This window comes from Plecotus auritus (assembly GCF_963455305.1).
Source record: "Plecotus auritus genome assembly, chromosome: 8".
Classification (NCBI taxonomy): domain Eukaryota; kingdom Metazoa; phylum Chordata; class Mammalia; order Chiroptera; family Vespertilionidae; genus Plecotus; species Plecotus auritus.
In genome coordinates this window covers 129,178,569-129,202,810 of record NC_137782.1, presented here as the reverse complement: position 1 = coordinate 129,202,810, position 24,242 = coordinate 129,178,569, and the positions used below count along the sequence as shown (strand labels likewise).

General features: G+C 43.4%; 2 protein-coding genes across 2 annotated transcripts in view; both read left to right on the top strand.

Moving 5' to 3' along the window:
• The window catches only part of STAMBP (STAM binding protein), a 762,428-nt gene that overhangs the window by 463,687 nt on the left and 274,499 nt on the right, over window positions 1–24,242 (top strand). The gene's annotated exons all lie outside the window — the stretch shown is intronic.
• The window catches only part of ALMS1 (ALMS1 centrosome and basal body associated protein), a gene marked incomplete at its 5' end in the record, with an annotated part of 140,444 nt that continues 132,157 nt past the window's right edge, over window positions 15,956–24,242 (top strand). Inside the window, 2 exon segments of the mRNA XM_080686207.1 lie at window positions 15,956–16,009; window positions 16,011–16,316. Coding sequence (XP_080542333.1) covers window positions 15,956–16,009; window positions 16,011–16,316 — 360 coding nt within the window.

The following is a 24,242-nucleotide window of genomic DNA, read 5'->3' as shown; positions in this document are numbered from 1 at the left end:
AATTTGACCCAGCTACCATCGCTTTTAAGTACCCAATTGCTGATAACAGCACCCAGCTGTGAACCAGTCAATATGGCTCAGTAAGTGGATCAGTAAGTTGACACAGTAATTTTGTACTCACAGGAATAGAAGCTTATTGCATATTTCATGTTGTCCTTACTGATTTATCATATACTGAATTTATTTTATATATATATATATATATATATATATATATATATATACACACACACACACACACACACATACCCAGACACACACACACCCCAAAATTTCTTTCTTTGTAACATATTAACTTCAATAATTTCTTTTTCTGATTATAAAAGCATTATTAAAATGAAGCTATTAACTTAACCATCAGTAGAAATGACTCATTCTAAGGGAAAGTTTGCCACCAGGATTCAATTGCAGGTTCTAATCAGCTTTCCCTCCACCCACTCAAGCACCTGGAGTACACTTCACTTTCAGCTCACCTACTGCCCCCAGCAGCCAGCTGGGAAAGGAAATTAAAGGTTCCCCAGTAGGAGACATCTTTATCAGACTTGGTGAAACCAAATTTATTCTGAAGTTCTATTCAGAATCTTTGGCCCAGCCAATATCATTCAGTAATGTTTACCAAGCACTTTCTTATATGCACAACATGGTTTTAGGCACTAGGCATGCAGTGGTATGAAAAAAAAAAAAATAGGGAGAAACCAAGATGGCAGCATAGGTAAACACCTAAACTGCTGCCTTGCACAACAATTTCAAAACTACAACTAAAAGACAAAACGGACATCATCCAGAACCACAGGAAGGCTGGCTGAGTGGAAATTCTACAACTAGAAGGAAAGAGAAAAGCACACTGAGACTCAGGGGAGCTGCAGGAGGCAGAGGTAATAAGACGCGTCCGGAGAGGACTGGCAACTGAGTGTGCAGCTGGCTTTCTCAAGCGGGAGGGAGACAAAAACTCCCGACTGCGCTGAACTCCAGTCCCGGGCAAGACTCTGGGGACCCAGACTCATACGGGGTGAAACTGGACTGTCAGGAAAGAGAAAAGCACACTGAGACTCAGAGGAACTGCAGAAGGCAGAGTCCAGAGGCACGCGTGCACGGAGAGGGCGGGCAACTGAGTACACAGCTGGCTTTCTCAAGCGGGAGGGAGACAAAAGCTCCTGACTGCTCTGAATTCCAGTTCTGGGCGAGACTCTGGGGACGCAGACTCATTTGGGGAGAAACTGGACTGTCTGGCAGCGGGCGAAACTCAAGAGTGGCTTTCTCTCAGAGGTTCTTGCAATGATTACCACGGGACACCAAGACACAGGGGCCTATTAGGGCAGGGCTGACGGGAAACCAATGCTGTCTGCTCTGCCCAGAGACTCCGCCCCATCCAAGCTGAGCACAGAGGATTTTGCAAGTCTTCTCCCATAAGGGTGTCTCCAGCACAGAAGTTATCCCAGCATAGACACAGCTGATCCTCACAGCAAATTGGCCTGGAGGTCAATTCCTCCCAGTGATACCAACAACAATCAAGGCTTAACTACAACAAGACTGTGCACACAGCTCACAAAGGGGTGCACCAAGAGTGTCCACCTCAGGTAACTGGGGAGGCTGAGCCACTGGGCCCTATAGGACACCTAGCACACAAAGCCACTCTATCAACTCAGGGAAGCAACCAAAATGCAGAGACAAAGAAACAGATCACAAATGAAAGAAATGGAGGAAAGCAAATGACTGGATATAGAGTTCAAAACCATGGTTATAAGGTTTTTCAAGAATTTTCTAGAAAAGGCTGGTAAATTTAGCGAGACCCTTGAGGATATGAAAAAGTACCAACTAGAAATTAAGCATACACTGACTGAAATAAAAAATATTATACAGCCGAAACCGGTTTGGCTCAGTGGATAGAGCGTTGGCCTGCGGACTGAAGGGTCCCAGGTTCGATTCCAGTCAAGGGCATGTACCTTGGTTGCGGGCACATCCCCAGTGGGAGGTGTGCAGGAGGCAGCTGATCGATGTTTCTCTCTCATCGATGTTTCTAGCTCTCTATCCCTCTCCCTTCCTCTCTGTAAAATATCAATAAAATATATTTAAAAAAATATTATACAGAGATCTAACAGCAGACTAGAGGATCGCAAGAATCAAGTCAAAGATTTGAAATACAAAGAAGCAAAAAACACTCAACCGGAAAAGGAAAAAGAATCCAAAAATATGAAGATAGTTTAAAGAGTCTCTGGGACAACTTCAAGCATACCAACATCTGAATTATGGGGGTGCCAGAAGAAGAGAGAGAGCAAGATACTGAAAACCTATTTGAAGAAATAATGACCGAAAACTTCCCCCACCTAGTGAAAGAAATAGACTTATAAGTCAAGAAAGCGCAGAGAACCCCAAACAAAAGGAATCCAAAGAGGACCACACCAAGACACATCATAATTAAAATGCCAAGAGCAAAAGGCAAAGAGAGAATATTAAAAGCAGCAAGAGAAAAACAGTTAGTTACCTACAAGGGAGCACCCATATGACTGTCAGCGGATTTCTCAACAGAAACTATGCAGGCCAGACAGGAGTGGCAAGAAATATTCAAAGTGATGAATAGCAAGAACCTACAACCAAGATTACTCTACCCAGCAAAGCTATCATTCAGAATTGAAGGGCAGATAAAGAGCTTCACAGATAAGAAAAAGCTAAAGGAATTCATCACCACCAAACCAGTATTACATGAAATGGTGAAAGGTATTCGTTAAGAAGAAGAAGAAAAAGGTAAAGATAAAAATTATGAACAACAAATACATATCTATCAACAAGTGAATCTAAATTCAAGTGAATAAAACATCTGATGAACAGAATAAACTGGTGAATATAATAGAATCAGGGGTATAGAAAGGGAGTGGACTGACCATTCTCGGGGGGAAAGGGGTATGGGGGGTTCAGGAAGAGACTGGACCAAAATCGTACACCTATGGATGAGAACAGTGCAGGGGGGTAAGGGCAGAGGGTGGGGTGGGAACTGGGTGGAGGGGAGTTATGGGGGGGAAGAGGAACAATTGTAATAATCTAACAAAACACACACACACACACACACAACACATACACATCAAAAAACCCCACTTCTTTCATGGAACTTGCATCCTAGTTGGGGGGAGACAGACAATAAACAAATATTGGGTGGTGATAAGTACTAAGAAGAAAAATAAAGCATGGGTAAGGGTGTGGGTATATCTGGTTATCAGAGAAGGCCTCTCTGACAATGTGAGCAGACTCTGTAGAAGTGTGTTCCAGGCAGTGGGAACAGCAGGTGCAAGACCCTGAGGTGGGAGAGGCTTTCCAACTTTTGGAAATGTCAGGTCAGGGTGGCTGGTGTGAGGTGAGCAAAAGGAATGGGCAGGGATTTAGCACTGGAGCCAGATCATGTAGGCTCTTATAAGCCATGGTTAGGACTTTGGATTTCATTCTGAATGAGGCTGAAAGCCCTTTCGGGGTTTTGAATAGAGATATGAAATGCTCAGATTAATAATTTAACTGGGTCAGGCTTGTCCTCCTGTAGAGAATAGTCTATGATGGCAACTAGTTTCATACCTACATTTTTTCATTTTCAGCCATGTTAAAAAATGCAAGCTCCTCCCCTTTCCTCTCATTTCAGGGCTTTCGTTTGCATATTTTTGCTAGTCTTCTTTGGCTAGTCCTACACTGCGGGCCTCCTTCCTCCAAAGCTGTCCCACAATTGTAGACAACCTTCCCTGCCCTCATAGTCTCTTACCTCATCCTATTCTTAACTGACACTGTTTGCAGCTGAGGGCATAGCTGTCCTTGCAGCATCTGCAGATGTTGACAGTTTCTCATGTCCCATTTACAACACGGTGAGGACTTGGGCTGTGCCTGCTCCTCCTGTCCCACTGGGAGCTTCTACACTGTATGGTTCAATGGGAAGTACCATAGACTGTGTAACCAGACAGACTTGGCTTGAAGCTGTATTGCACTTTCTCTTCTTTTTTTGATTCTCAACCAAGGATATGTGTGTGTGTGTTTTCAATTGATTTTGAGAGAGAGACAAAGGTGAGTGAGAGAGAAAGGAGAGAGAGAGAGAGAGAGAGAGAGAGAGAGAGAGAGAGAGAGAGAGAGAGAAAGAGAGAGAGAGAAACATTGGTCTTAGCTGGTTTGGCTCAGTGGCTAGAGAGTCGGCCTATGGACTAAAAGGTCCCAGCTTCAATTTTGGCAAGGACACATGCCTGGGTTGTGGGCTCTATGCCCAGTAGGGGGCGTGCAGGAGGCAGCCAATCAATGATTCACTCTCATCATTGATGTTTCCGTCTCTCTCTGCCTCTCCCTCCCTCTCTCAAATTAATAGAAATATATTATTTAAAAAAGGAAAAAGAAAAATATCAATGTGAGAGAGAAACATCATTCAGTCCCTTTGATGTGCATATGGCACTCCTTGTCTCTTATCTGAATAGTGTGCTGGGAGAAAGTGGTATCTGACCCACCTTCTCTATAATTCAGCATTTGTCTCCATCCTAGGTTTTTTTTAAAAAAAATTTATGAGTTTGAGTCAAACTGACAACATATATAGGGGAGCAAAATCTCAAATGCTCCCTCCATCCTAGGGATTTTTAATAACCACACAGGAAAACCTGTTTCAGAAACTCACTCTTATAACCACACCTGGGGCCTTTTAAACTTCACTATTTTGGTCTCCAGTTAAAACCTCCTGTTTCTTTATCCACCCCTTTTTGCCATCTAACCATTTTGTGCACTTAGTCTCTGAGTGCCTCTCCAAGTCTGACAGCTGTATCCCAGGGCTACACCTTTTCTCCCTTTTGGCTTAGACTTCCTCCTGTGGATCAGTGAGGGTTTTTGGTTTCAGTCAACAAAAGCTGACTCTTGATAGCTTCAGCAATATTGTACTAGAGAGCTATTGTAGGGCTCCTAGAACCAGTGGGCAAGCTGGATACCAGGCTTGGAAAAGAGGTGGTATCTTATGTTATGCTTATCATTCAGTAAAATTTTAAAAAAATATTTTTTTATTGATTTCAGAGAGGAAGGGAGAGGGAGAGAGAGAGAGTTAGAAACACCAATGATGAAAGAGAGTCATTGATTGGCTGTCTCCTGCACACCCCACACTGGGGATCAAACCCGCAACCTAGGCATGTACCCTGACAGGGAATCAAACTGTGACTTTCTGGTTCATAGGTAGACATGCAACCACGCCAGCTTGGCTCATTCAGTAAATTTATTCTCTCTCTATCAACCTCCATGGAGTAAATATGTTGAATTGGCTCATCTGATTTCTTTTTTACCTTCTCAATGAGAAAAGGATTATATCACTTTTTAGGTTTTTTTTCAATTATAATTTACATTCAATATTATTTTGTATTAGTTTCAGATGTACAACACAGTGGTTAGACAGCTATATACTTTACAAAGTGTTCACCCCGGTATTTCCAGTACCCACCTGGCACCAAACATAGTAATTACAATATTATTGACTATATTCCCTATGCTGTATTTTATATCCGCAAGACCAAATTGTAACTACCAATTTGTACATCTTAATTGCTTCACTTTTTTCACCCAGTCCCTGAATCCTCCTCCCCTCTGACAACTATCAGATACTTCCTGTATCTGAGTCTGTTTCAATTTTATTTGTTTATTTATTTTATTCTTTAGATTCCACATGTAAGTGAAACATATGGTATTTATCTTTATCTGGCTAACTTATTCATCTAGCATAATACCCTCTAGGTTTATCCATGCTGTCGCAAATGGTAAAATTTCATTTTTAAAAAAATATATATTTTATTGATATTTCACAGAGAGGAAGGGAGAGGGATAGAGAGCTAGAAACATCGATGAGAGAGAAACATCGATCAGCTGCCTCCTGCACACCTCCCACTGAGGATGTGCCCGCAACCAAGGTACATGCCCTTGACCGGAATCAAACCCGGGACTTTTTAGTCCGAAGGCCGACGCTCTATCCACTAAGCCAAACCGGTTTCGGCAAATTTCATTTTTTTATGTAATGACTGAGTGGCTCATGTGATTTGCTTTGGCCAATGAATTGTGGGAGGAAGTGCCTGTGCCCTTAAGAGGCATTTGTTTCTACTTATGGAGCTTCCTACCTCTGTCATGGAAGAAGCATTCTTTTTAAAATATATGTATTTTATTGATTTTTTTTTACAGAGAGGAAGGGAGAGAGAGATAGAGAGTTAGCAATATCAATCAGCTGCCTCCTGCACACCCCCCACTGGCGATGTGCCCACAACCAAGGTACATGCCTTTGACCAGAATGGAACCTAGGACCCTTCAGTCCGCAGACCGATGCTCTATCCACTGAGCCAAACCGGTTAGGTGCCAGAAACCGATCATTGTCTCACTAGTTAGAAAGGTGTGGACAAGGAACCAGGAAGGCTGGTCAACCTTGAAGCTCTGAAAGGTCAGAGCCAACCACTCCCTATCTAATTGAGACAATGGTAGCTGAAGCAACTTCCCCACCAAATAATCATGTAAATCCTTACTGATAAGATAATCTGCCTGTTACTGGAATTGCCTGCCTAAGGGCAATGGGTGTATCCCAGACCTGAATAAAAGGGATGGCAATGCCAAAGCAAAGCCTAGTCCTCCCACTAGAGTTGGGCTTCCGCCTGGCCCCCATTTTCCAAATTAATATTTTTCTAGTCTCTTTCATTTGTGTGTGGCCTTCTCCAGAACCGGAACCCTGAAACTGAACCCTGAACCACGTGGGACGTGAAAAGGGGTTCCCACAGTAAGGGCTGGAAGAAGCATTCTCAAGGTAGCCTGCTGGTCCCAAAATAATGAAAGACAGGGTGGAGTCAAGGCACCACAGCCAACTCATACACTGTAGCCTGAAACAGCCATACCCAGCCACCCAGCTGGTGCAAAGGCAAGAAGTAGTGCTTTTTATTATAGGTCACTGAGATTTTGTGATTGCTTATTGTAACGGAGCGCGTCCCCCGAAGATAGACCACCGAGACCAATTGGATCAAACAGGGAAAAGTTTATTGCAGATTCGAATCTGGGCCCCGCTGTAGCTGACGCAGCAGCAGGCAAGTGCCGTGGTGAGAGCGCCGTTGAAAGGGGCAGTCCCTTCCTTTATACCCCTTCCCTCTATAACCGTTGGCCTGGCATTCCCTGATTGGCCCCTTTGAATGACCCGCGAATGTGGGACCCCTTTGTCCTGGACTTTTCCTAATACGGTTCGCTCGCGCAGTGAGGAAGTTCTACACCGGACCTTTCCCTATATGGGTTGTTTGTTACAGAGACAGCTCTGTAATGCCTCTGGCAGGTAGGGGAGTGGTGGTCAGGCAGAAACTATTTCTTTTATTTATGGAACAGGGAGTTCTATAGTGCCTGCGGGGGGTGACCTTTCCAAGTGGTTGTTTTAAATTTTTCTACTCTGACTCTAGACCCCGAGGTCTAGTCCCTTCCTGCCCTCCACACTTATTACACAGCATTAAGTGTGAATAGCTGACCAAGAAAGGCAAGAACCGAGAAAGGCTGGGGAGCAGGACCCATGACTAAGGTCATGCCATAAAAACCAGTTCTGAACTGTTCCAGGTAACTCCGTTGGTTAGAGCATCATCCCAATATGCCAAAGATGGGGGTTTGATCCCTGGTCAGGGCACATACTAGAATCAACCAATGAGTGTTTAAATAAGTGGAACAACAAATCAATATTTCTTTGTTTCTTCTCTCTCTCTCTCTCTCTCTCTCTCTCTCTCTCTCTCTCTCTCAAAAACATGACGACAGCAAAAAGAATCAGTTGGTGAGAATATTTCTGCTTGTTCCATTGGTCATTGCTACTGCTGAACTCTCAACTCCACCACTATGAATGTGTTCTAAGCCAATACATTAATGTGCTATGAAACACCTGGGGATTTTGTTAAAATGCAGGCCCTGACTGGTATGGCGCTCCATTGGTTGGAGCACCATCCTGTACACTAAAAGGTGGTGAGTGATTCCCAGTCAGTGAACATACCCAGGTTTTGAGTTCGACCCCTGCTTGGGCAATCAATTGATGTTTCTCTCTCACATTGATGTTTCTCTCTTTCTCCTGCCTCTCTCTAAAAATCAATTAAAAATGCAGATTAAGTAGGTCTGACTGGGGCCTATGATTCCGCATTTCTAATAAGCCCTGGGGTGATGCTACCCAGAATATGCTTCGAGAAACAAAGTTCTGAACTGTTCCTGCTTTAACCCTTTTTTTAAAATTTAATAAATCTTTATTGTTCAGATTATTACAATCGTTTCTCCTTTTTCCCCCCATAACTCCCCTCCACCCAGTTCCCACCCCACCCTCTGCCCTTACCTCCCCCGCACTGTCCGCATCCATAGGTGTACGCTTTTGGTCCAGTCTCTTCCCGCACCTCCCACATCCCTTTCCCCCCGAGAATTGTCAGTCCACTCCCTTTCTATGCCCCTGATTCTATTATATTCACCAGTTTATTCTGTTCATCAGATTTTTTTAAAATATATTTTATTGATATTTTACAGAGAGAGGAAGGGAGAGGGATAGAGAGCTAGAAACATCGATGAGAGAGAAACATTGATCAGCTGCCTCCTGCACACCTCCTACTGGGGATGTGCTCGCAACCAAGGTACATGCCCTCGACTGGAATGGAACCGGGGACCCTTCAGTCGGCAGGCCGATGCTCCATCCACTGAGCCAAACCGGTTTCGGCTGTTCATCAGATTTTTAATTCACTTGATTTTTAGATTCACTTATTGATAGACATGTATTAGTTGTTCATAATTTTTATCTTTACCTTTTCTTCTTCTTCCTCTTCTTAAAGAATACCTTTCAGCATTTCATATAATATTGGTTTGGTGATGATGAACTCCTTTAGCTTTTTCTTATCTGTGAAGCTCTTTATCTGACCTTCAATTCTGAATGATAGCTTAGCTGGGTAGAGTAATCTTGGTTGTAGGTTCTTGCTATTCATCACTTTGAATATTTCTTTTCTTTTTTTTAAATATATTTTATTGATATTTTACAGAGAGGAAGGGAGAGGGATAGAGAGCTAGAAACATCGATGAGAGAGAAACATCGATCAGCTGCCTCCTGCACACCTCCCACTGGGGATGTGCCCGCAACCAAGGTACATGCCCTTGACTGGAATCGAACCCGGGACCCTTCAGTCCACAGGCCGAAGCTCTATCCACTGAGCCAAACCGGTTTCGGCACTTTGAATATTTCTTGCTGGCCTGCATAGTTTCTGTTGAGAAATCAGCTGACAGTCATATGGGTGCTCCCTTGTAGGTAACTGTTTTTCTCTTGCTGCTTTTAATATTCTCTCTTTGTCTTTTGCTCTTGGCATTTTAATTATGATGTGTCTTGGTGTGGTCCTCTTTGGATTCCTTTTGTTTGGGGTTCTGTGCGCTTCCTGGACTTGTAAGTCTATTTCTTTCACCAGGTAGGGGAAGTTTTCTGTCATTATTTCTTCAAATAGGTTTTCAATATCTTGCTCTCTCTCTTCTTCTGGAACCCCCATAATTCTGATGTTGGTACACTTGAGGTTGTCCCAGAGGCTCCTTACACTATCTTCAAATTTTTGGATTTTTTTTTTCTTTTTGCTTTTCCAGCTGAGTGTTTTTTGCTTCTTTGTATTTTGACTCTTTGACTTGATTCTTGTGGTCCTCTAGTCTGCTGTTAGGTCTCTGGGGCCTATGATTCTGCATTTCTAATAAGCCCTGGGGTGATGCTACCCAGAATATGTTGTTAGGTCTCTGGGGCCTATGATTGTATAATATTTTTTATTTCAGACAGTGTATGTTTAATTTCTAGTTGGTCCTTTTTCACATCCTCGAGGGTCTCTTTAAATTTATCAGCCTTTTTAGGAAATTCTTGAAAAACCTTATAACCGTGGTTTTGAACTCTATATCCAGTCATTTGTTTTCCTCCATTTTTTTCATTTGTGATCTGTTTCTTTGTCTCCGCATTTTCGTTGATTCCCTGAGTTGGTTGAGTAGTTTGTGTGGTAGGTGTCCTCTAGGGCACAGTCGCTCAGCCTCCCCAGTTACTTGAGGTGGACACTCTTGGCGCACCCCTTTGTGGGCTGTGTGCTCAGCCTTGTTGTAGTTAAGTCTTGACTGTTGTTGGTATCACTGGGAGGAATTGACCTCCAGGCCAATTGGCTGTGAGGATCAGCTGTGTCTATGCTGGAAGAATTTCTGTGCTGGAGACACTCTTATGAGACAAGACTTGCAAAATTGCAAAATCCTCTGTGCTCAGCTTGGATGGGGCAGAGTTTCAGGGCAGAGCAGACAGCCTTGGTTTCCCCGTCAGCCCTGCCCTATAAGGCCCCTGGGTCTCAGTGCCCCTCGGTAATTGCTGCAAGCACCTCTGAGAGAAAGCCGCTCTCGAGTTCTGCCTGCTGCCAGACAGTCCAGTTTCTCCCCGAATGAGTCGGGTTTCCCAGAAACTTGCCCAGAACTGGAGTTCAACGCAGTCGGGAGCTTCTGTCTCCCTCCTGCTTTAGAAAGCCAGCCGCGCACTCAGCCTCCCATGCATTCAGCAGTCAGTCCTCTCTGCGCTCGCACGTGCGTGCCTCAAGACCTCTGCCTTCCACAGCTCCCGAGTCTCAGTGTGCTTTCTTTTTCCCGACAGTCCAGATTCCTCCCGAATGAGTCTGGTTTCCCAGCGTCTCGCCTGGGACTGGAGTTCAGTGCAGTCGGGAGTTTCCTTCTCCCTCCCACTTTAGAAAGCCAGCCGCGCTCTCAGCCACCCGTGTACACAGCCGCCTGTCCTCTCCGGGTGCAAGCCTCCGTACCTCAGCCTTTTGTAGCTCCTCTGAGTCACAATGTGCTTTCCTCTTTTCTTCTAGTTGTAGAATTTCCACTCAGCCAGCTTTCCTGTGGTTCTGGATGGTGTCCGTTTTGTCTTTTAGTTGTAGTTTTGATATTGTTGTGCGAGGCAGCAGTTTAGGTGTTTACCATGCCACCATCTTGGTTTCTCCCTGCTTTAACCCTTAAGAGTAAAGTCACAGCCCTGGCCAGTTTGGCTCAGTGGATAGATTGTCAGCCCATGGACTGAAGGGTCCTGGATTTGATTCCAGTTAAGGGCATGTACCTCAGCTGCAGGCTCAATCCCTGGCCCCAACCAATTGATGTGTCTCTCTCACATTGATGTTTCTCTGTGTCTCTCCTCTTCCCTTCCACTCTCTCTAAAAATCAATAGAAAAATATCCTCAGGTGAGGATTAACAACAACAACAACAAGAGTAAAAGTCACAGATGGGAGCATCTGAATGTGTGACCCTAGGTCACATGTCCATGCCCTGGATGCTAGGTGGCAGGGAGAGGGATGATTTTCTGCAGTAAGTGGAGAACTGTATCGTCCTTGATATTTGACAGGGAAAAGAAAGGAGTGGTTCTCAATCATTACTGTGCATCAGCATTTTTTTAAATTTAATAAATCTTTATTGTTCAGATTATTACAATTGTTTCTCCTTTTTCCCCCCCATAGCTCCCCTCTAACCAGTTCCCACCCCACCCTCTGCCCTTACCTCCCCCACACTGTCCTCATCCATAGGTGTATGATTTTTGTCCAGTCTCTTCCTGCACCCCCCATACCCTTTCCCCCTGAGAATTATCAGTCCGCTCCCTTTCTATGCCCCTGATTCTATTATATTCACCAGTTTATTTTGTTCCTCGGATTTTTTAATTCACTTGATTTTTAGGTTCACTTGTTGATATGTATTTGTTGTTCATAATTTTTATCTTTACTTTCTTCTTCTTCCTCTTCTTAAAGAATACCTTTCAGCATTTCATATAATACTGGTTTGGTGGTGATGAACTCCTTTAGCTTTTTCTTATCTGTGAAGCTCTTTATCTGACCTTCCATTCTAAATGATAACTTTGCTGGGTAGAGTAATCTTGGTTGTAGGTTCTTGCTATTCATCACTTTGAATATTTCTTGCCACTCCCATCTGGCCTGCATAGTTTCTGTTGAGAAATCAGCTGACAATCGTATGGGTGCTCCCTTGTAGGTAACTAACTGTTTTTCTCTTGCTGCTTTTAATATTCTCTCTTTGTCTTTTGCTCTTGGCACTTTAATTATGATGTGTCTTGGTGTGATCCTCTTTGGATTCCTTTTGTTTGGGGTTCTGTGCGCTTCCTGCACTTGTAAGTTTATTTCTTTCACAAGGTAGGGGAAGTTTTCGGTCATTATTTCTTCAAATAGGTTTTCAGTATCTTGCTCTCTCTCTTCTTCTGGCCCCCCAATAATTTGGATGTTGGTACTCTTGAGGTTGTCCCAGAGTCTTCTTACACTGTCTTCAACTTTTTGGATTCTTTTTTCTTTTCCAGTTGAGTGTTTTTTGCTTCTTTGTTTTTCAAATCTTTGACTTGATTCTTGCGTTCCTCTAGTCTGCTGTTGGGTCTCTGTATAATATTTTTTATTTCACTCAGTGTATGTTTAATTTCTAGTTGGTCCTTTTTCATATCCTTGAGGGTCTCGCTAAATTTATCGGCCTTTTCTAGGATATTCTTGAGAAGCCTCATAACCGTGGTTTTGAATTCTATATCCAGTTGTTTGTGTTCCTCCATTTCTTTTGTTTGTGATCTGTTTCTTTGCCTCCGCATTTTCGTTGCTTCCCTGAGTTGGTAGGGTAGCTTTGTGTGCTAGGTTTCCTATATGGCCCAGTGGGTTGGCCTCCCCAGTTAAACTGAGGTGGACACTCTTGGTGCACCCCTTTGTAGACTGTGTGTACAGCCTTGTTGTAGTTAAGTTTTGATTGTTGTTGGTATCACTGTGAGGAATTGACCTCTAGGCCAGTTGGCTGTGAGGATCAGCTGTGTCTATGCTGGGAGAAGTTCAGTGTTGGAGACAGCCTTATAGGATTAGACTTGCAAAATTACAAAATCCTCTGTGCTCAGCTTGGATGGGGCAGAGTCTCAGGGCGGAGCAGACAGTCTTGGCATCCTGTCAGCCCCACCCTTGCGCGCGCGCCACCAGACCTCTGTCTTCCTCGGCTCCCCTGAGTTTCCACCTGACAGTCCAGATTCCCCCCATAAGAGCGTGGGTCCCCAGGGGCTTGGCCGGAAATGGGGTTCAGTGCAGTCGGATCTAGGGTTCAGTGCAGTCGGGGGCTTCCTTCCCCCTCCAGCCAGAGAAAGTCAGCCAGGCACTCAGCCTCCCTTCCTCTCTGCGCGCGTCTTTGTACCTCAGGCCTTTGCCACTCCTCTGATTCTCCGTGAGCTTTTCTCTTTTCTTCTGGTTGTATAATTTCCACTCAGCCAGCCTTCCTGTGGTTCTGGATGATGTCCGTTTTGTCTTTTAGTTGTAGTTTTGAAATTGTTGTGCGAGGCAGCAGTTTAGGTGCTTACCTATGCCGCCATCTTGGTTTCTCTCCCATTACTGTGCATCAGCATTACTTGAGGGTGGTATGGTATTAAAAATCAGATCCTGGGTGCCAACCCAGACCTCCGAAATCTTATTCGATGGGCAATGGGAGCTGGGATTCTTCATAAAACATATACCTGAGCCCTAACTGTTTTGGCTCAGTGGATAGAGTGTCGGCCTGCGGACTGAATGGTTCCAGGTTCGATTCCCATCAAGGGCATGTACCTTGGTTGTGGGCACATCCCCAGTAGGACGTGTGCAGGAGGCAGCTGATTGATGTTTCTCTCTCATTGATGTTTCTAACTCTCTCTCCCTCTCCCTTCCTCTCTGTAAAAAAAATCAATAAAATATATTTTAAAAAAACATATACCTCAGGTAATTCTGATAAAGGTAGTCTGTAGACCACACTTTGATTAACATGAATAAAAACCAGGAAACCTGAATTCAATAAACTTGTTGACCCACTCGCCTGAATAAAGGATCTTTATTGGTACCTATCTTTCCTCTGCTCCATGAGAAATCCCCATGTTTCTCTTGTCTGAGGGTAATCCCTTCACTTGAATCATCCATCATCCTCTCTCATTTTATCAATTCTCTTTTGGTTTTGTTTTCTATATTCAATGTCTTCCCTTCTTTTGGGTTAATCTTCTCTGCCCCATTAGTGGCAGGTCCAGTCTAAACAGTCTCTCAGGCCTGTGTCACATTAGACATATGGTGAGGAGAGCAAAAAGCTGTCTATTATAGAGGAAGGAAATCTTAATTGGGTTTTTGAAGTTTAACCATAAGGCAAAGAGCAGAAGACCTCCCTACCCACCCCGCACAGTTGAAAATCCCTGTATAACTTAAAATATGTGTGTGTATATATATATATTTAATATTTAATATTTTTATTGATTTCAGAAAGGAAAAGAGAGAGAGAGAGATGAGAGAGAGAGAGAGAGAGAGAGAGAGAGAGAGAGAAACATCAATGATGAGAGAGAATCATTGATCAGCTGCCTTCTGCAAGCCCCACACTGGGGATGGAGGCTGCAACCCTGGCATGGGCCCTAACCAGAATCAAAGCATGACCTCGTGGGTCATAGGTTGATGCTCAAACACTGAGCAACACTGGCAGGGTTCCCTGCATAACTTTTAACTTCCCCAAAACTTAACTGCTAATAGCCTACTATTGACCAGAGCCTTACCAATAATATAAACAGGATTACCACGAATTTTGTATGTTATATGTATTATATGCTATATACTTACACTAAAGCTACATAAAAGAAACTGTTAAAATTATAAGAGAAAATGATTTATAGTATTTATTGAAAAAAAAGTCAGCATATAAGTGGACCTGCACAGTTCAAGCCCTTGTTGTTCAAGGATCAACTGTACTCATATTTCATTGAAAGGTGTTTAAAAGAGCCCTGACACTTTGGGCTCCAGTCCACAATCTACCTTTATAATTTTGTCAGGATCTAGTCATTGGCGGATAGTACATACATCCTTGGCAAAAACCCTAAAAATTACTTTACCAATATTGGTTCAGTATCATTGCCAATTTATCTCTGCTATTGTGGGTAATACCATGAAGAATATTGGCTGGAGTCCACTTTGATTATGGCCATCTCCTTAGTAATAGCAAAGCACCTAAAGATTCTTTAATTTGCCATTCATTTTATAGGGGTTCCTGAAGTGCTCAGAAAATCGTTATTTCTAAAGCATCTCAAAGTCATTGACTATACTAAAACATACGTGCTATCAGAATAAATATTTGCTCCTTTATCCTTTATTAGCTGATAGGTCTGGGCAATTACTGGACTTACAGTAAACCAGCCATTTACTAGGTAAAAGGTTTTGGGCCTTAGATTCTTCAAATATAAAATGAAATATCACCTGTCTCATAGAACTGCAAGTATTTAATGAGTTACTTGAGTTACTGTATAATAGTCAACAAATAATACCTACCGCTAAGTCCTTACTTCCTTTGATTATCACGACCATCCTATTCAATGGCCCATTATCCTCATTTGATAGAGGCTCAGTAACACCACTTTTAAGTGGGCGATGTTAGGACTCAAACTCCATCTTTCTGATTCTAGCGCCCACTCCTTACTTAACGCCTCTACTGCCCTTGTTAGTTTCAAGTGCCCATCATACAGCCTGTCACACCTTAGGCACTCAACCTTTAAAAATTACTAATGTGCAAGTTTGACTGTCATAGTTTTGCCCTCGGGTCTGATCTCCCCTTGGTGCAGGGTCAAAATTCAGTTCTGGCCCGGCCCAGCCGAGGACTAAACTCTCCCCTCTCGTGAGAGGAGCCCAGTCGGGGGTTATTGTGAGCTTACAGTACTGTGATCAAGATCCTAGTCGGTGACAGGGCCAAGGCGTGGCGTCACCTGTCGCTCCCTCCGCCCCTCCCCGGGCCTTCCCGCCGGCCCCCGCGGGGCGTCCTTAGCAACACGCGCGCTCACTCCCAGCCCCGCCCCGTCCGCGCGGCGCCGCGCGGGGCGGGAGGCGGCGGCGGTCTTTGCGCCTGCGTGAGGCCGCAACCGCCAGTCGGCTTTCTTCCCCTCCCCTCCCTCCCCTCTCCCCTCTCCCCCTCCTCCTCAGCCTCCGAGAGCGAGACGCCAAGATGGAGCCTGAGGACCTACCTTGGCCCGGCGAGCTCGAGGAGGAGGAGGAGGAGGGAAAAGGAGGAGGAGGAGGAGGTAAAGGAGGAGGAGGAGGAGGTAGCGGACGAGGAGGCGAAGGAGGAGGAGGCGGAGAGCTTAGATGAGGACGAGGTGGTGATGGTGGAGGACGTGGAGGAAGAGGAGCAGCGGGAACTGGACACGGACTTGAACTACGAGAGCCAGCCGGAGGAGAGTTCGGACGACTGCGAGGAAGACGACGAGGCCAAGGCCTGGCTGCAGGCGCACCCCGGCGGGACTTTGCCTCCGCCGTCGCTTCCGAAGCACCGCTACTCTGAGGGGGAGCGGTGCGGCCCGGAGGAGGTGGGCCTGGCGGGGCAGAGGCGCCGCGCGCGGTCGGGCAGGGTGACGGGTCGTCCCCGAGCGCTCGGCCGGCTCTGACGGGGCTGCCTCCTGCTCGCTGCCTGTCGCCGTGCCTGACACATAGTCGCGCTTCTAAAGGCTTGTGAGGGCTGTCTCGACTCCTGCCCAGGTTCTGGCTGACTACTACAGTCCCCCGTGCTTCCTGGCAGAGACCTCTCTCGTTTCTCTCGGTAGTTCCCGGGCTTTTTTAATTAGACCAGGTGCTCAGAGGAGCCGGTATTCCCAGCTCTTGCAGTTAAGGAAAGCTTTTGGGAGGAGGTGGGGCTTATTGTGCCCCGAAGGAGGGGAAAAGGGCGGTGTGGGAGTGGGGAGAGGGTGGTTGCCGAGGGACGATCTTGTTGGGAAGACAATTAGGAGATTAGTTTGCCTGAGTGAAGGACACCCCCGTGGGAGCAGTGTGGATTAGGTGCACTGCGTGAATAGTTGGTCTCTGGAGGCTCCTCGCAGATTGTGCTTCTCTGGGCCCTGGTTTGTAGCAACAAAGGGGTCCCCAGCAAGTAGGAGCGACTTAGAAACGCATGAGTCTTTTGCCCCGCAGCTCCAGTCTAGAAAACTGAAGCACAAGATTAATATGCAATGGAGAAAGAGCTGTTTTTATGGCTGGGTCCTGAAGATCTTGAAGATTTTGAAAATACTTGCGTGTAATTGATTGCTTTTTAGGGAGGAAAACAAGTTTGCCATGCAGTTCTGATATCAAGCCAACGTTTATTAAGTTTCTGTTCTGTGCACCGTCCATTATGGGAACAAAAAGAAGCCTAGGGTTTATTTAGAACTGCCCTTGGACGAGATGTAAACTGCAGAGTGAAACAAAGTACAACAGTGGAAAAGACTATATAGATAGACCTGTGCTGTCTGTGTTCAATTCAGTAGTCACTAGCCACGTGCGGCTCTTTACATCTTAATTAGTTAAAAGCAAAAAAATAAAAAATTAAAAATACGTACTAACCCTTTTCAAGTGCTAAGTAACCACACTTGACTAGTGGCTACCCTATTGGACAATGCAGATGTAAAATAGTTTCATCATCACAGAAAGTAATGTTGGTTAGTGATGCTATGGACTAGGGTAGCTCGCTGCCTGCTCGCTGCCTGTCGCGCTTCTAAAGGCTTGATCATTAAAGAATGATAGTTGTTTTGCCTAGTAAGTATTCCGGTGGGTCTTTAATTCATTGAGCATATATATTACTGAGCATTCCCCACTTGCTATGCCTTGTGCTGGATGGTAGGGAACCTTGGGGAACCTCTTCCCTATCTCCAGATTCATTTACATTGCACAGTTCTTAATCTTATTTGACCTATTAATATATACTTTGTTCTTAATCTTTTCATGTGCTCCTAGGATAAAAACTATTAGTTATAGTGTGCTTTTCTCTTAAGGAACTACTGGATTTTATTTGCAGATATTTTATAAATGATAATGGTTTTAAGTTTCAAAAAAATTGTTTCCTTGACCTGCCTTTGTCAAATTTGACCTCATTATTATGCCATTTTCATACAAGGAATTGGGAAGATTTTTATTTTTCTATGCCCTGGGATAGTTTAAGTAATATCTGAATATTTCTTGCATGTTTGAAAAAACAATCATGAGTGAAACTACTTTGAGTCTGGATTCCTTTCAGGGTGATAGTCTATATAGAATCGCTTACTTTTCTCGGATTAATTTTGGTAATTTCTGATTTTTCTAGAAAATAATTTCAGTAAGATTTTCTAGTTAATTGTAATACTACATAGTATTTTTTTATTTTTTTATTTTTTTAAAAATATATTTTATTGATATTTTACAGAGAGGAAGGGAGAGGGATAGAGAGCTAGAAACATCGATGAGAGAGAAACATCGATCAGCTGCCTCCTGCACACCTCCCACTGGGGATGTGCCCGCAACCAAGGTACATGCCCTTGACCGGAATCGAACCCGGGACCCTTCAGTCCGCAGGCCGATGCTCTATCCACTGAGCCAAACCGGTTTTGGCACTACATAGTATTTTTTAAAAAAATTTTCAATTGCATCTGTGGTTATTTCCATTTCTCATTCCTGTTTTGTGTAATTATGCTTTATTTTTTTCTGATCTGAGAGCTAGGGGTTTACTTATATTTTTATCCAAGGAAACATTTTGGATTTAAGTTTAATTCTATTTCTTTTCATCATTTAATTCATTATTTCAGTTTTTATCTTTTACTGTTTCCCTAGATTTATTTTTATAAAATATATTTTTATTGATTTCAGAGAAAAAGGGAGAGGGAGAGAGAGAGAGAAACATCAATGATGAGAGAATCATTGATCAGCTGCCTCCTGCATGCCCCCTACTGGGATAGAGCCTGCAACCTGGGCATGTGCCCTTGTTGGAATTGAACTGTGACATCCTGGTTCATAGTTCGATGCTCAACCACTGAACCACACTGGCCGGGCTTGAGTTAATTTTTTGTCAATAATTTATTTTATTTATTTATTGAATTTGTTGAGGTGAAATCCTATATGAAAGGCTAATATGCAAATAGACCAAATGGCAGAACGACCGGTCGCTATGACGTGCACTGACCACCAGGAGGAAGACGCTCAATGCAGGAGTTGCCCCCTGCTGGTCAGTGTGCTCCCACAGGGGGAGCGTCGCTCAGCCAGAAGCCCTGAACCAGGCTCACAGCTGGCGAGTGCAGCGGCAGTGGGAGGATGTCCTGGGGAGTGGACCTAAGCCATCAGTTGGATATCCCCTGAGGGCTCCTGGACTGCTAGGGTGCAGGTCGGGCTGAGGGATCTCCCCCCCTCCAGTGCATGAATTTCATGCACTGGGCCTCTAGTTGGTTAATAAAATTATATAGGTTTCAGGTGTACAATTCTACAATACATCATTTGCATGTTATATTGTGTGTTCACCACTTTGAGTTAATTATTATATGTGGTGTGAGAAAAGAGTTCAATTTCATTCTTTTGTATGTGGCTACCAGTTGTCCCAACACCATTTGTTGAAGAGGCTATTCTTTCCCAACTGATAAGTCTTAGCATTCTTGTTGAAAATCAGTTGATCACAGATATGAGTTTATTTCTAGATTAATTCAGTTCCATTTTGAATGCCATGCCACACTTTTTTGATTACTATTGCTCTGTAGTTAGTTTTGAAATGAAGATGTATGAGTCCTCTAACTTACTTTTTTTTTTTTTTTTTATTGGTTTTTTACAGAGAGGAAGGGAGAGGGATAGAGTTAGAAACATCGATGAGAGAGAAACATCGAACAGCTGCCTCCTGCACACCTCCTACTGGGGATGTGCCCGCAACCAAGGTACATGCCCTTGACCGGAATCGAACCTGGGACCTTTCAGTCTGCAGGCTGACGCTCTATGCACTGAGCCAAACCGGTTTTGGCTATTCTTTTTTTTTAATAAATCTTTATTCAGATTATTAAAATTGTTTCTCCTTTTTCCCCTCATAGCTCCCCTCCACCCAGTTCCCACCCCACCTTCTGCCCTTACCTCCCCCCCACTGTCCTCATCCATAGGTGTATGACTTTTGTCCAGTCTCTTCATGAACCCCCCATACCCCTTTCCCCCTGAGAATTATCAGTCCACTCCCTTTCTATGCCCCTGATTCTATTATATTTACCAGATTATTCTGTTCCTCAGGTTTTTTTTTTTTAAATAAATCTTTATTCAGATTATTACAATTATTTCTCCTTTTTCCCCCCATAGCTCCCCTCCACCCATTTCCCACCCCACCTTCTGCCCTTACCTCCCCCCCACTGTCCTCATCCATAGGTGGATGATTTTTGTCCATTCTCTTCATGAACCCCCCATACCCCTTTCCCCCTGAGAATTATCAGTACACTCCCTTTCTATGCCCCTGATTCTATTATATTCACAAGATTATTCTGTTCCTCAGGTTTTTAATTCACTTGATTTTTAGGTTCGCTTGTTGATAGATGTGTATTTGTTGTTCATAATTTTTCTCTTTACTTTTTTCTTCTTCCTCTTCTTTAAGAATACCTTTCAGCATTTCATATAATACTGGTTTGGTGGTGATGAACTCCTTTAGCTTTTTCTTATCTGTGAAGCTCTTTATCTGCCCTTCATTTCTGAATGATAGCTTTGCTGGGTAGAGTAATCTTGGTTGTAGGTTCTTGCTATTCATCACTTTGAATATTTCTTGCCACTCCCATCTGGCCTGCATAGTTTCTGTTGAGAAATCAGCTGACAGTCGTATGGGTGCTCCCTTGTAGGTAACTAACTGTTTTTCTCTTGCTGCTTTTAATATTCTCTCTTTGTCTTTTGCTCTTGGCATTTTAATTATGATGTGTCTTGGTGTGGTCCTCTTTGGATTCCTTTTGTTTGGGGTTCTGTGTGCTTCCTGGACTTGTAAGTCTATTTCTTTCACCAGGTGGGGGAAGTTTTCGGTCATTATTTCTTCAAATAGGTTTTCAGTATCTTGCTCTCTCTCTTCTTCTGGCACCCCCATAATTCTGATGTTGGTACGCTTGAAGTTGTCCCAGAGTCTTCTTACACTATCTTCAACTTTTTGGATTTTTTTTTTGCTTTTTGCTTTTTCGGTTGAGTGTTTTTTGCTTCTTTGTATTTCAATTCTTTGACTTGATTCTTGTGTTCCTCTAGTCTGTTTTTGGGTCTCTGTATAATATTTTTTATTTCAGTCAGTGTATGTTTAATTTCTAGTTGGTCCTTTTTCATATCTTCGAGGGTCTCGTTATATTTATCGGCCTTTTCTAGGATATTCTTGAAAAGCCTTATAACCGTGGTTTTGAATTCTATATCCAGTCGTTTGTTTTCCTCCATTTCTTTCGTTTGTGATCTGTTTCTTTGACGCCGCATTTTCACTACTTCCCTGAGTTGGTAGGGTAAATTTGTGTGCTAGGTTTCCTATATGGCCCAGTGGGTCGGCCTCCCCAGTTAACCTGAGGTGAACACTCTTGGTGCACTCCTTTGTGGACTGTGTGTACAGCCTTGTTGTAGTTAAATCTTGATTGTTGTTGGTATCACTGGGAGGAATTGACCTTCAGGCCAGTTGGCTGTAAGGATCAGCTGCGTCTATGCTGGGAGAAGTTCGGTGCTAGAGACAGCCTTATAGGATTAGACTTGCCAAATTGCAATAGCCTCTGTGCTCGGTTTGGATGGGGTGGAGTCTCAGGGCGAGCAGACTGTCTTGGCTTCCCGTCAGCCTTGCCCTTGTGCGCACGTGCAGACCTCTGCCTTCCCCGGCTCCCGAGTCTCCGCCCGAGAGTCCAGACTCCCCCCACAAGAGCGTGGGTCCCCAGGGGCTCGCCTGGAACCGGGGTTCAGTGCAGTCAGAACTTGGGCCCAGTGCGTTCAGGAGCCTCCGACTCCCTTCCACTAGGGAAAGCCTGTGGCAACCTCCGCAGCCTTTGTGCGCCCTGGCGCGCGCCTTCTGTCCTCCACCTTCCCGGCTCCCAAGTCTCCGCCCGAGAGTCCAGACTCCCCCCCGTAAGAGCGTGGGTCCCCAGGGGCTCGCCTGGAACTGGGGTTCAGTGCAGTCAGAACTGGGGTTCAGTGCGGTCGGGGGCTTCCTTCCCCCTTCCGCCAGAGAAAGTCCGCCAGGCTCTCAGCCGCCCTTCCTCTCTGCGCGCACAAAGACCCTTTGCCATACCTCCAGTTCTCTGTGAGTTTTTCTCTTTCCTTCTAGTTGTAGAATTTTCACTCAGCCAGCTTTCCTGTGGTTCTGGATGGTGTCTGTTCTGTCTTTTAGTTGTAGTTTTGAAATTGTTGTGCGAGGCAGCAGTTTAGGTGCTTACCTATGCCGCCATCTTGGTTTCCCCTCCTATTCTTGATTCCTTGTAATTACATATGAATTTTAGGATCAGCTTGTTAAAAAGTCAGCTGGTACTTTGATAGGAATACAAAATTTGGAAGTATTGTCATCTTAACATTAGGTCTTCTGATCTAGTATCATGGGTTATCTTTTTATTTATTTAGATCTTCTGTAAATTTGTTGAATAATGTTTCATAGTTTTCAGTGTAAGTTAGGTTACTCTGAGTATTTTATTCTTTTTGGTGCTATTGTAAGTGAAATTTTTCCTCCCATTTTTGGATCGTTCATTGCATGTGTATAAAAAGACAATTGACTTTTGTGTATTGATCTTATATTCTGCAACTGCTGAACTTACCAGTTCTAAGAGATTTTTAATAGACTCCCTAGGATACAGGTAAAATGCAAGTACGTATAGTTTTATTCTTTTTCAATTTGGATGCCTTTTTATTTATTTATTTTTCCCTAATTTCCCTGACTAGAACCTCTAGTATAATGTTGAATAGAAGTGGTGAGAGAAGATATCCTTGTCTTATACTTGATTGTAATGGGACTACACCCAGTCTTTCACCAAAAGTATGATGTTAGTTGTAGGTTTTTCATAGATGGCTTTACCAGGTTGATGAAGTTTTCTTTTATTGCTCATTTGTTGAGTGTTTTACCATGAAAGGGGTGTTTGATTTTTATCAAATTATGCTATTAATTAGTTTATTATATTAATTGATATTGGGTTGCTAAGCCATTTGTGCATTCTGAAGATAATTTACTGCATCATGATATATAAATATTTTATATGTTGCTGGATATAGGAACACAAATATACTAATTTACCTAGTATTTTCTTTTTAATTTTTTACATATGTATTTCCAAGATACTGGTTCATAGTTTCCTTGTGATGTTTTTGTCTGCTTTAGTATCAGGGTAATACTGACTTTATAAAATGCGTTGCAAGTGTTCCTTCTGTTTCTGAGTTTGAAGGATCAGAATTAATAATTTTTTTTTGAGTGTTTGGTAGATTCTATCATAAGTGTTTGGGCTTTTCTTTTTGGAAAATATTTTAATTATAAATTTATACTGTTTTCTTGCTATACAGGTCTACTCTGATCACCTATTCCTTTTTTTTTTTTTTTTTTTTTAATACATTTTATTGATTTTTTACAGAGGAAAGGAGAGGCATAGAGAGTTAGAAACATCTATGAGAGAGAAACATCTATCAGCTGCCTCCTGCACACCTCCCACTGGGGATGTGCCCGCAACCAAGGTACATGCCCTTGACTGGAATCGAACCTGGGACCCTTGAGTTCGCAGGCCGACGCTCTATCCACTGAGCCAAACCAGTTAGGGCACCTATTCCTTCTTGAGTCAGTTTCAATAATTTGTGATTTTTTCAGGTCTTTGTCCATTTCCTTTAACTTAACAAATTTCTTAACATACAGTTATGTATGTTATCATAGTACAGATACTCCTTGACTTTAAATGGGGCTCAGTTCCAGTAAACCCATTGTAAGTTGAGTATAAGTTGAAAATGCATTTAATACACCTAACTTACTGAACATCATAGCTTAGCCTAGCCTACCTTAAATGTGCTGAGAACACTTACATTATTGGGATGTAGCCCCATCATAAGTTTTAATTGCCTTCCTCTTCTCACCAGAAGCAAGAGGCACAGATGGGCATTTTGTTGGCATGATGGGCTGTGAAAACATAAAACACGATATTTAAAAATGCTGGCAACACAGTACATTGTAGATTATTGGTTATTTATCCTCATAATCTTGTGGCTAATTTGGAGCTGAGGCTTGCTGTTGCTGCCCAGCATCACAAGAGTATCATATTGCATATTGTTAGCCTGGGAAACGATCAAAATTCAAAATTTGAAGTATGGTTTCTACTGAACATGTAAGATATCCACCATCGTAAGGTCGAAAATTTGTAAGCTGAACTATAACTTAGGGATCGTCTGTATCCTTTATAATTCTGTATATATCTGTAGTGTCAGTAGTCAAGTCCCCTCTTTAATTTCCAATTTTAGTAATAGTGTAATAAGAATATGTTTAATTTTGTGAGAAACTGACAAACTTTCTTGCAAGGTGACTTGCCTTCAGT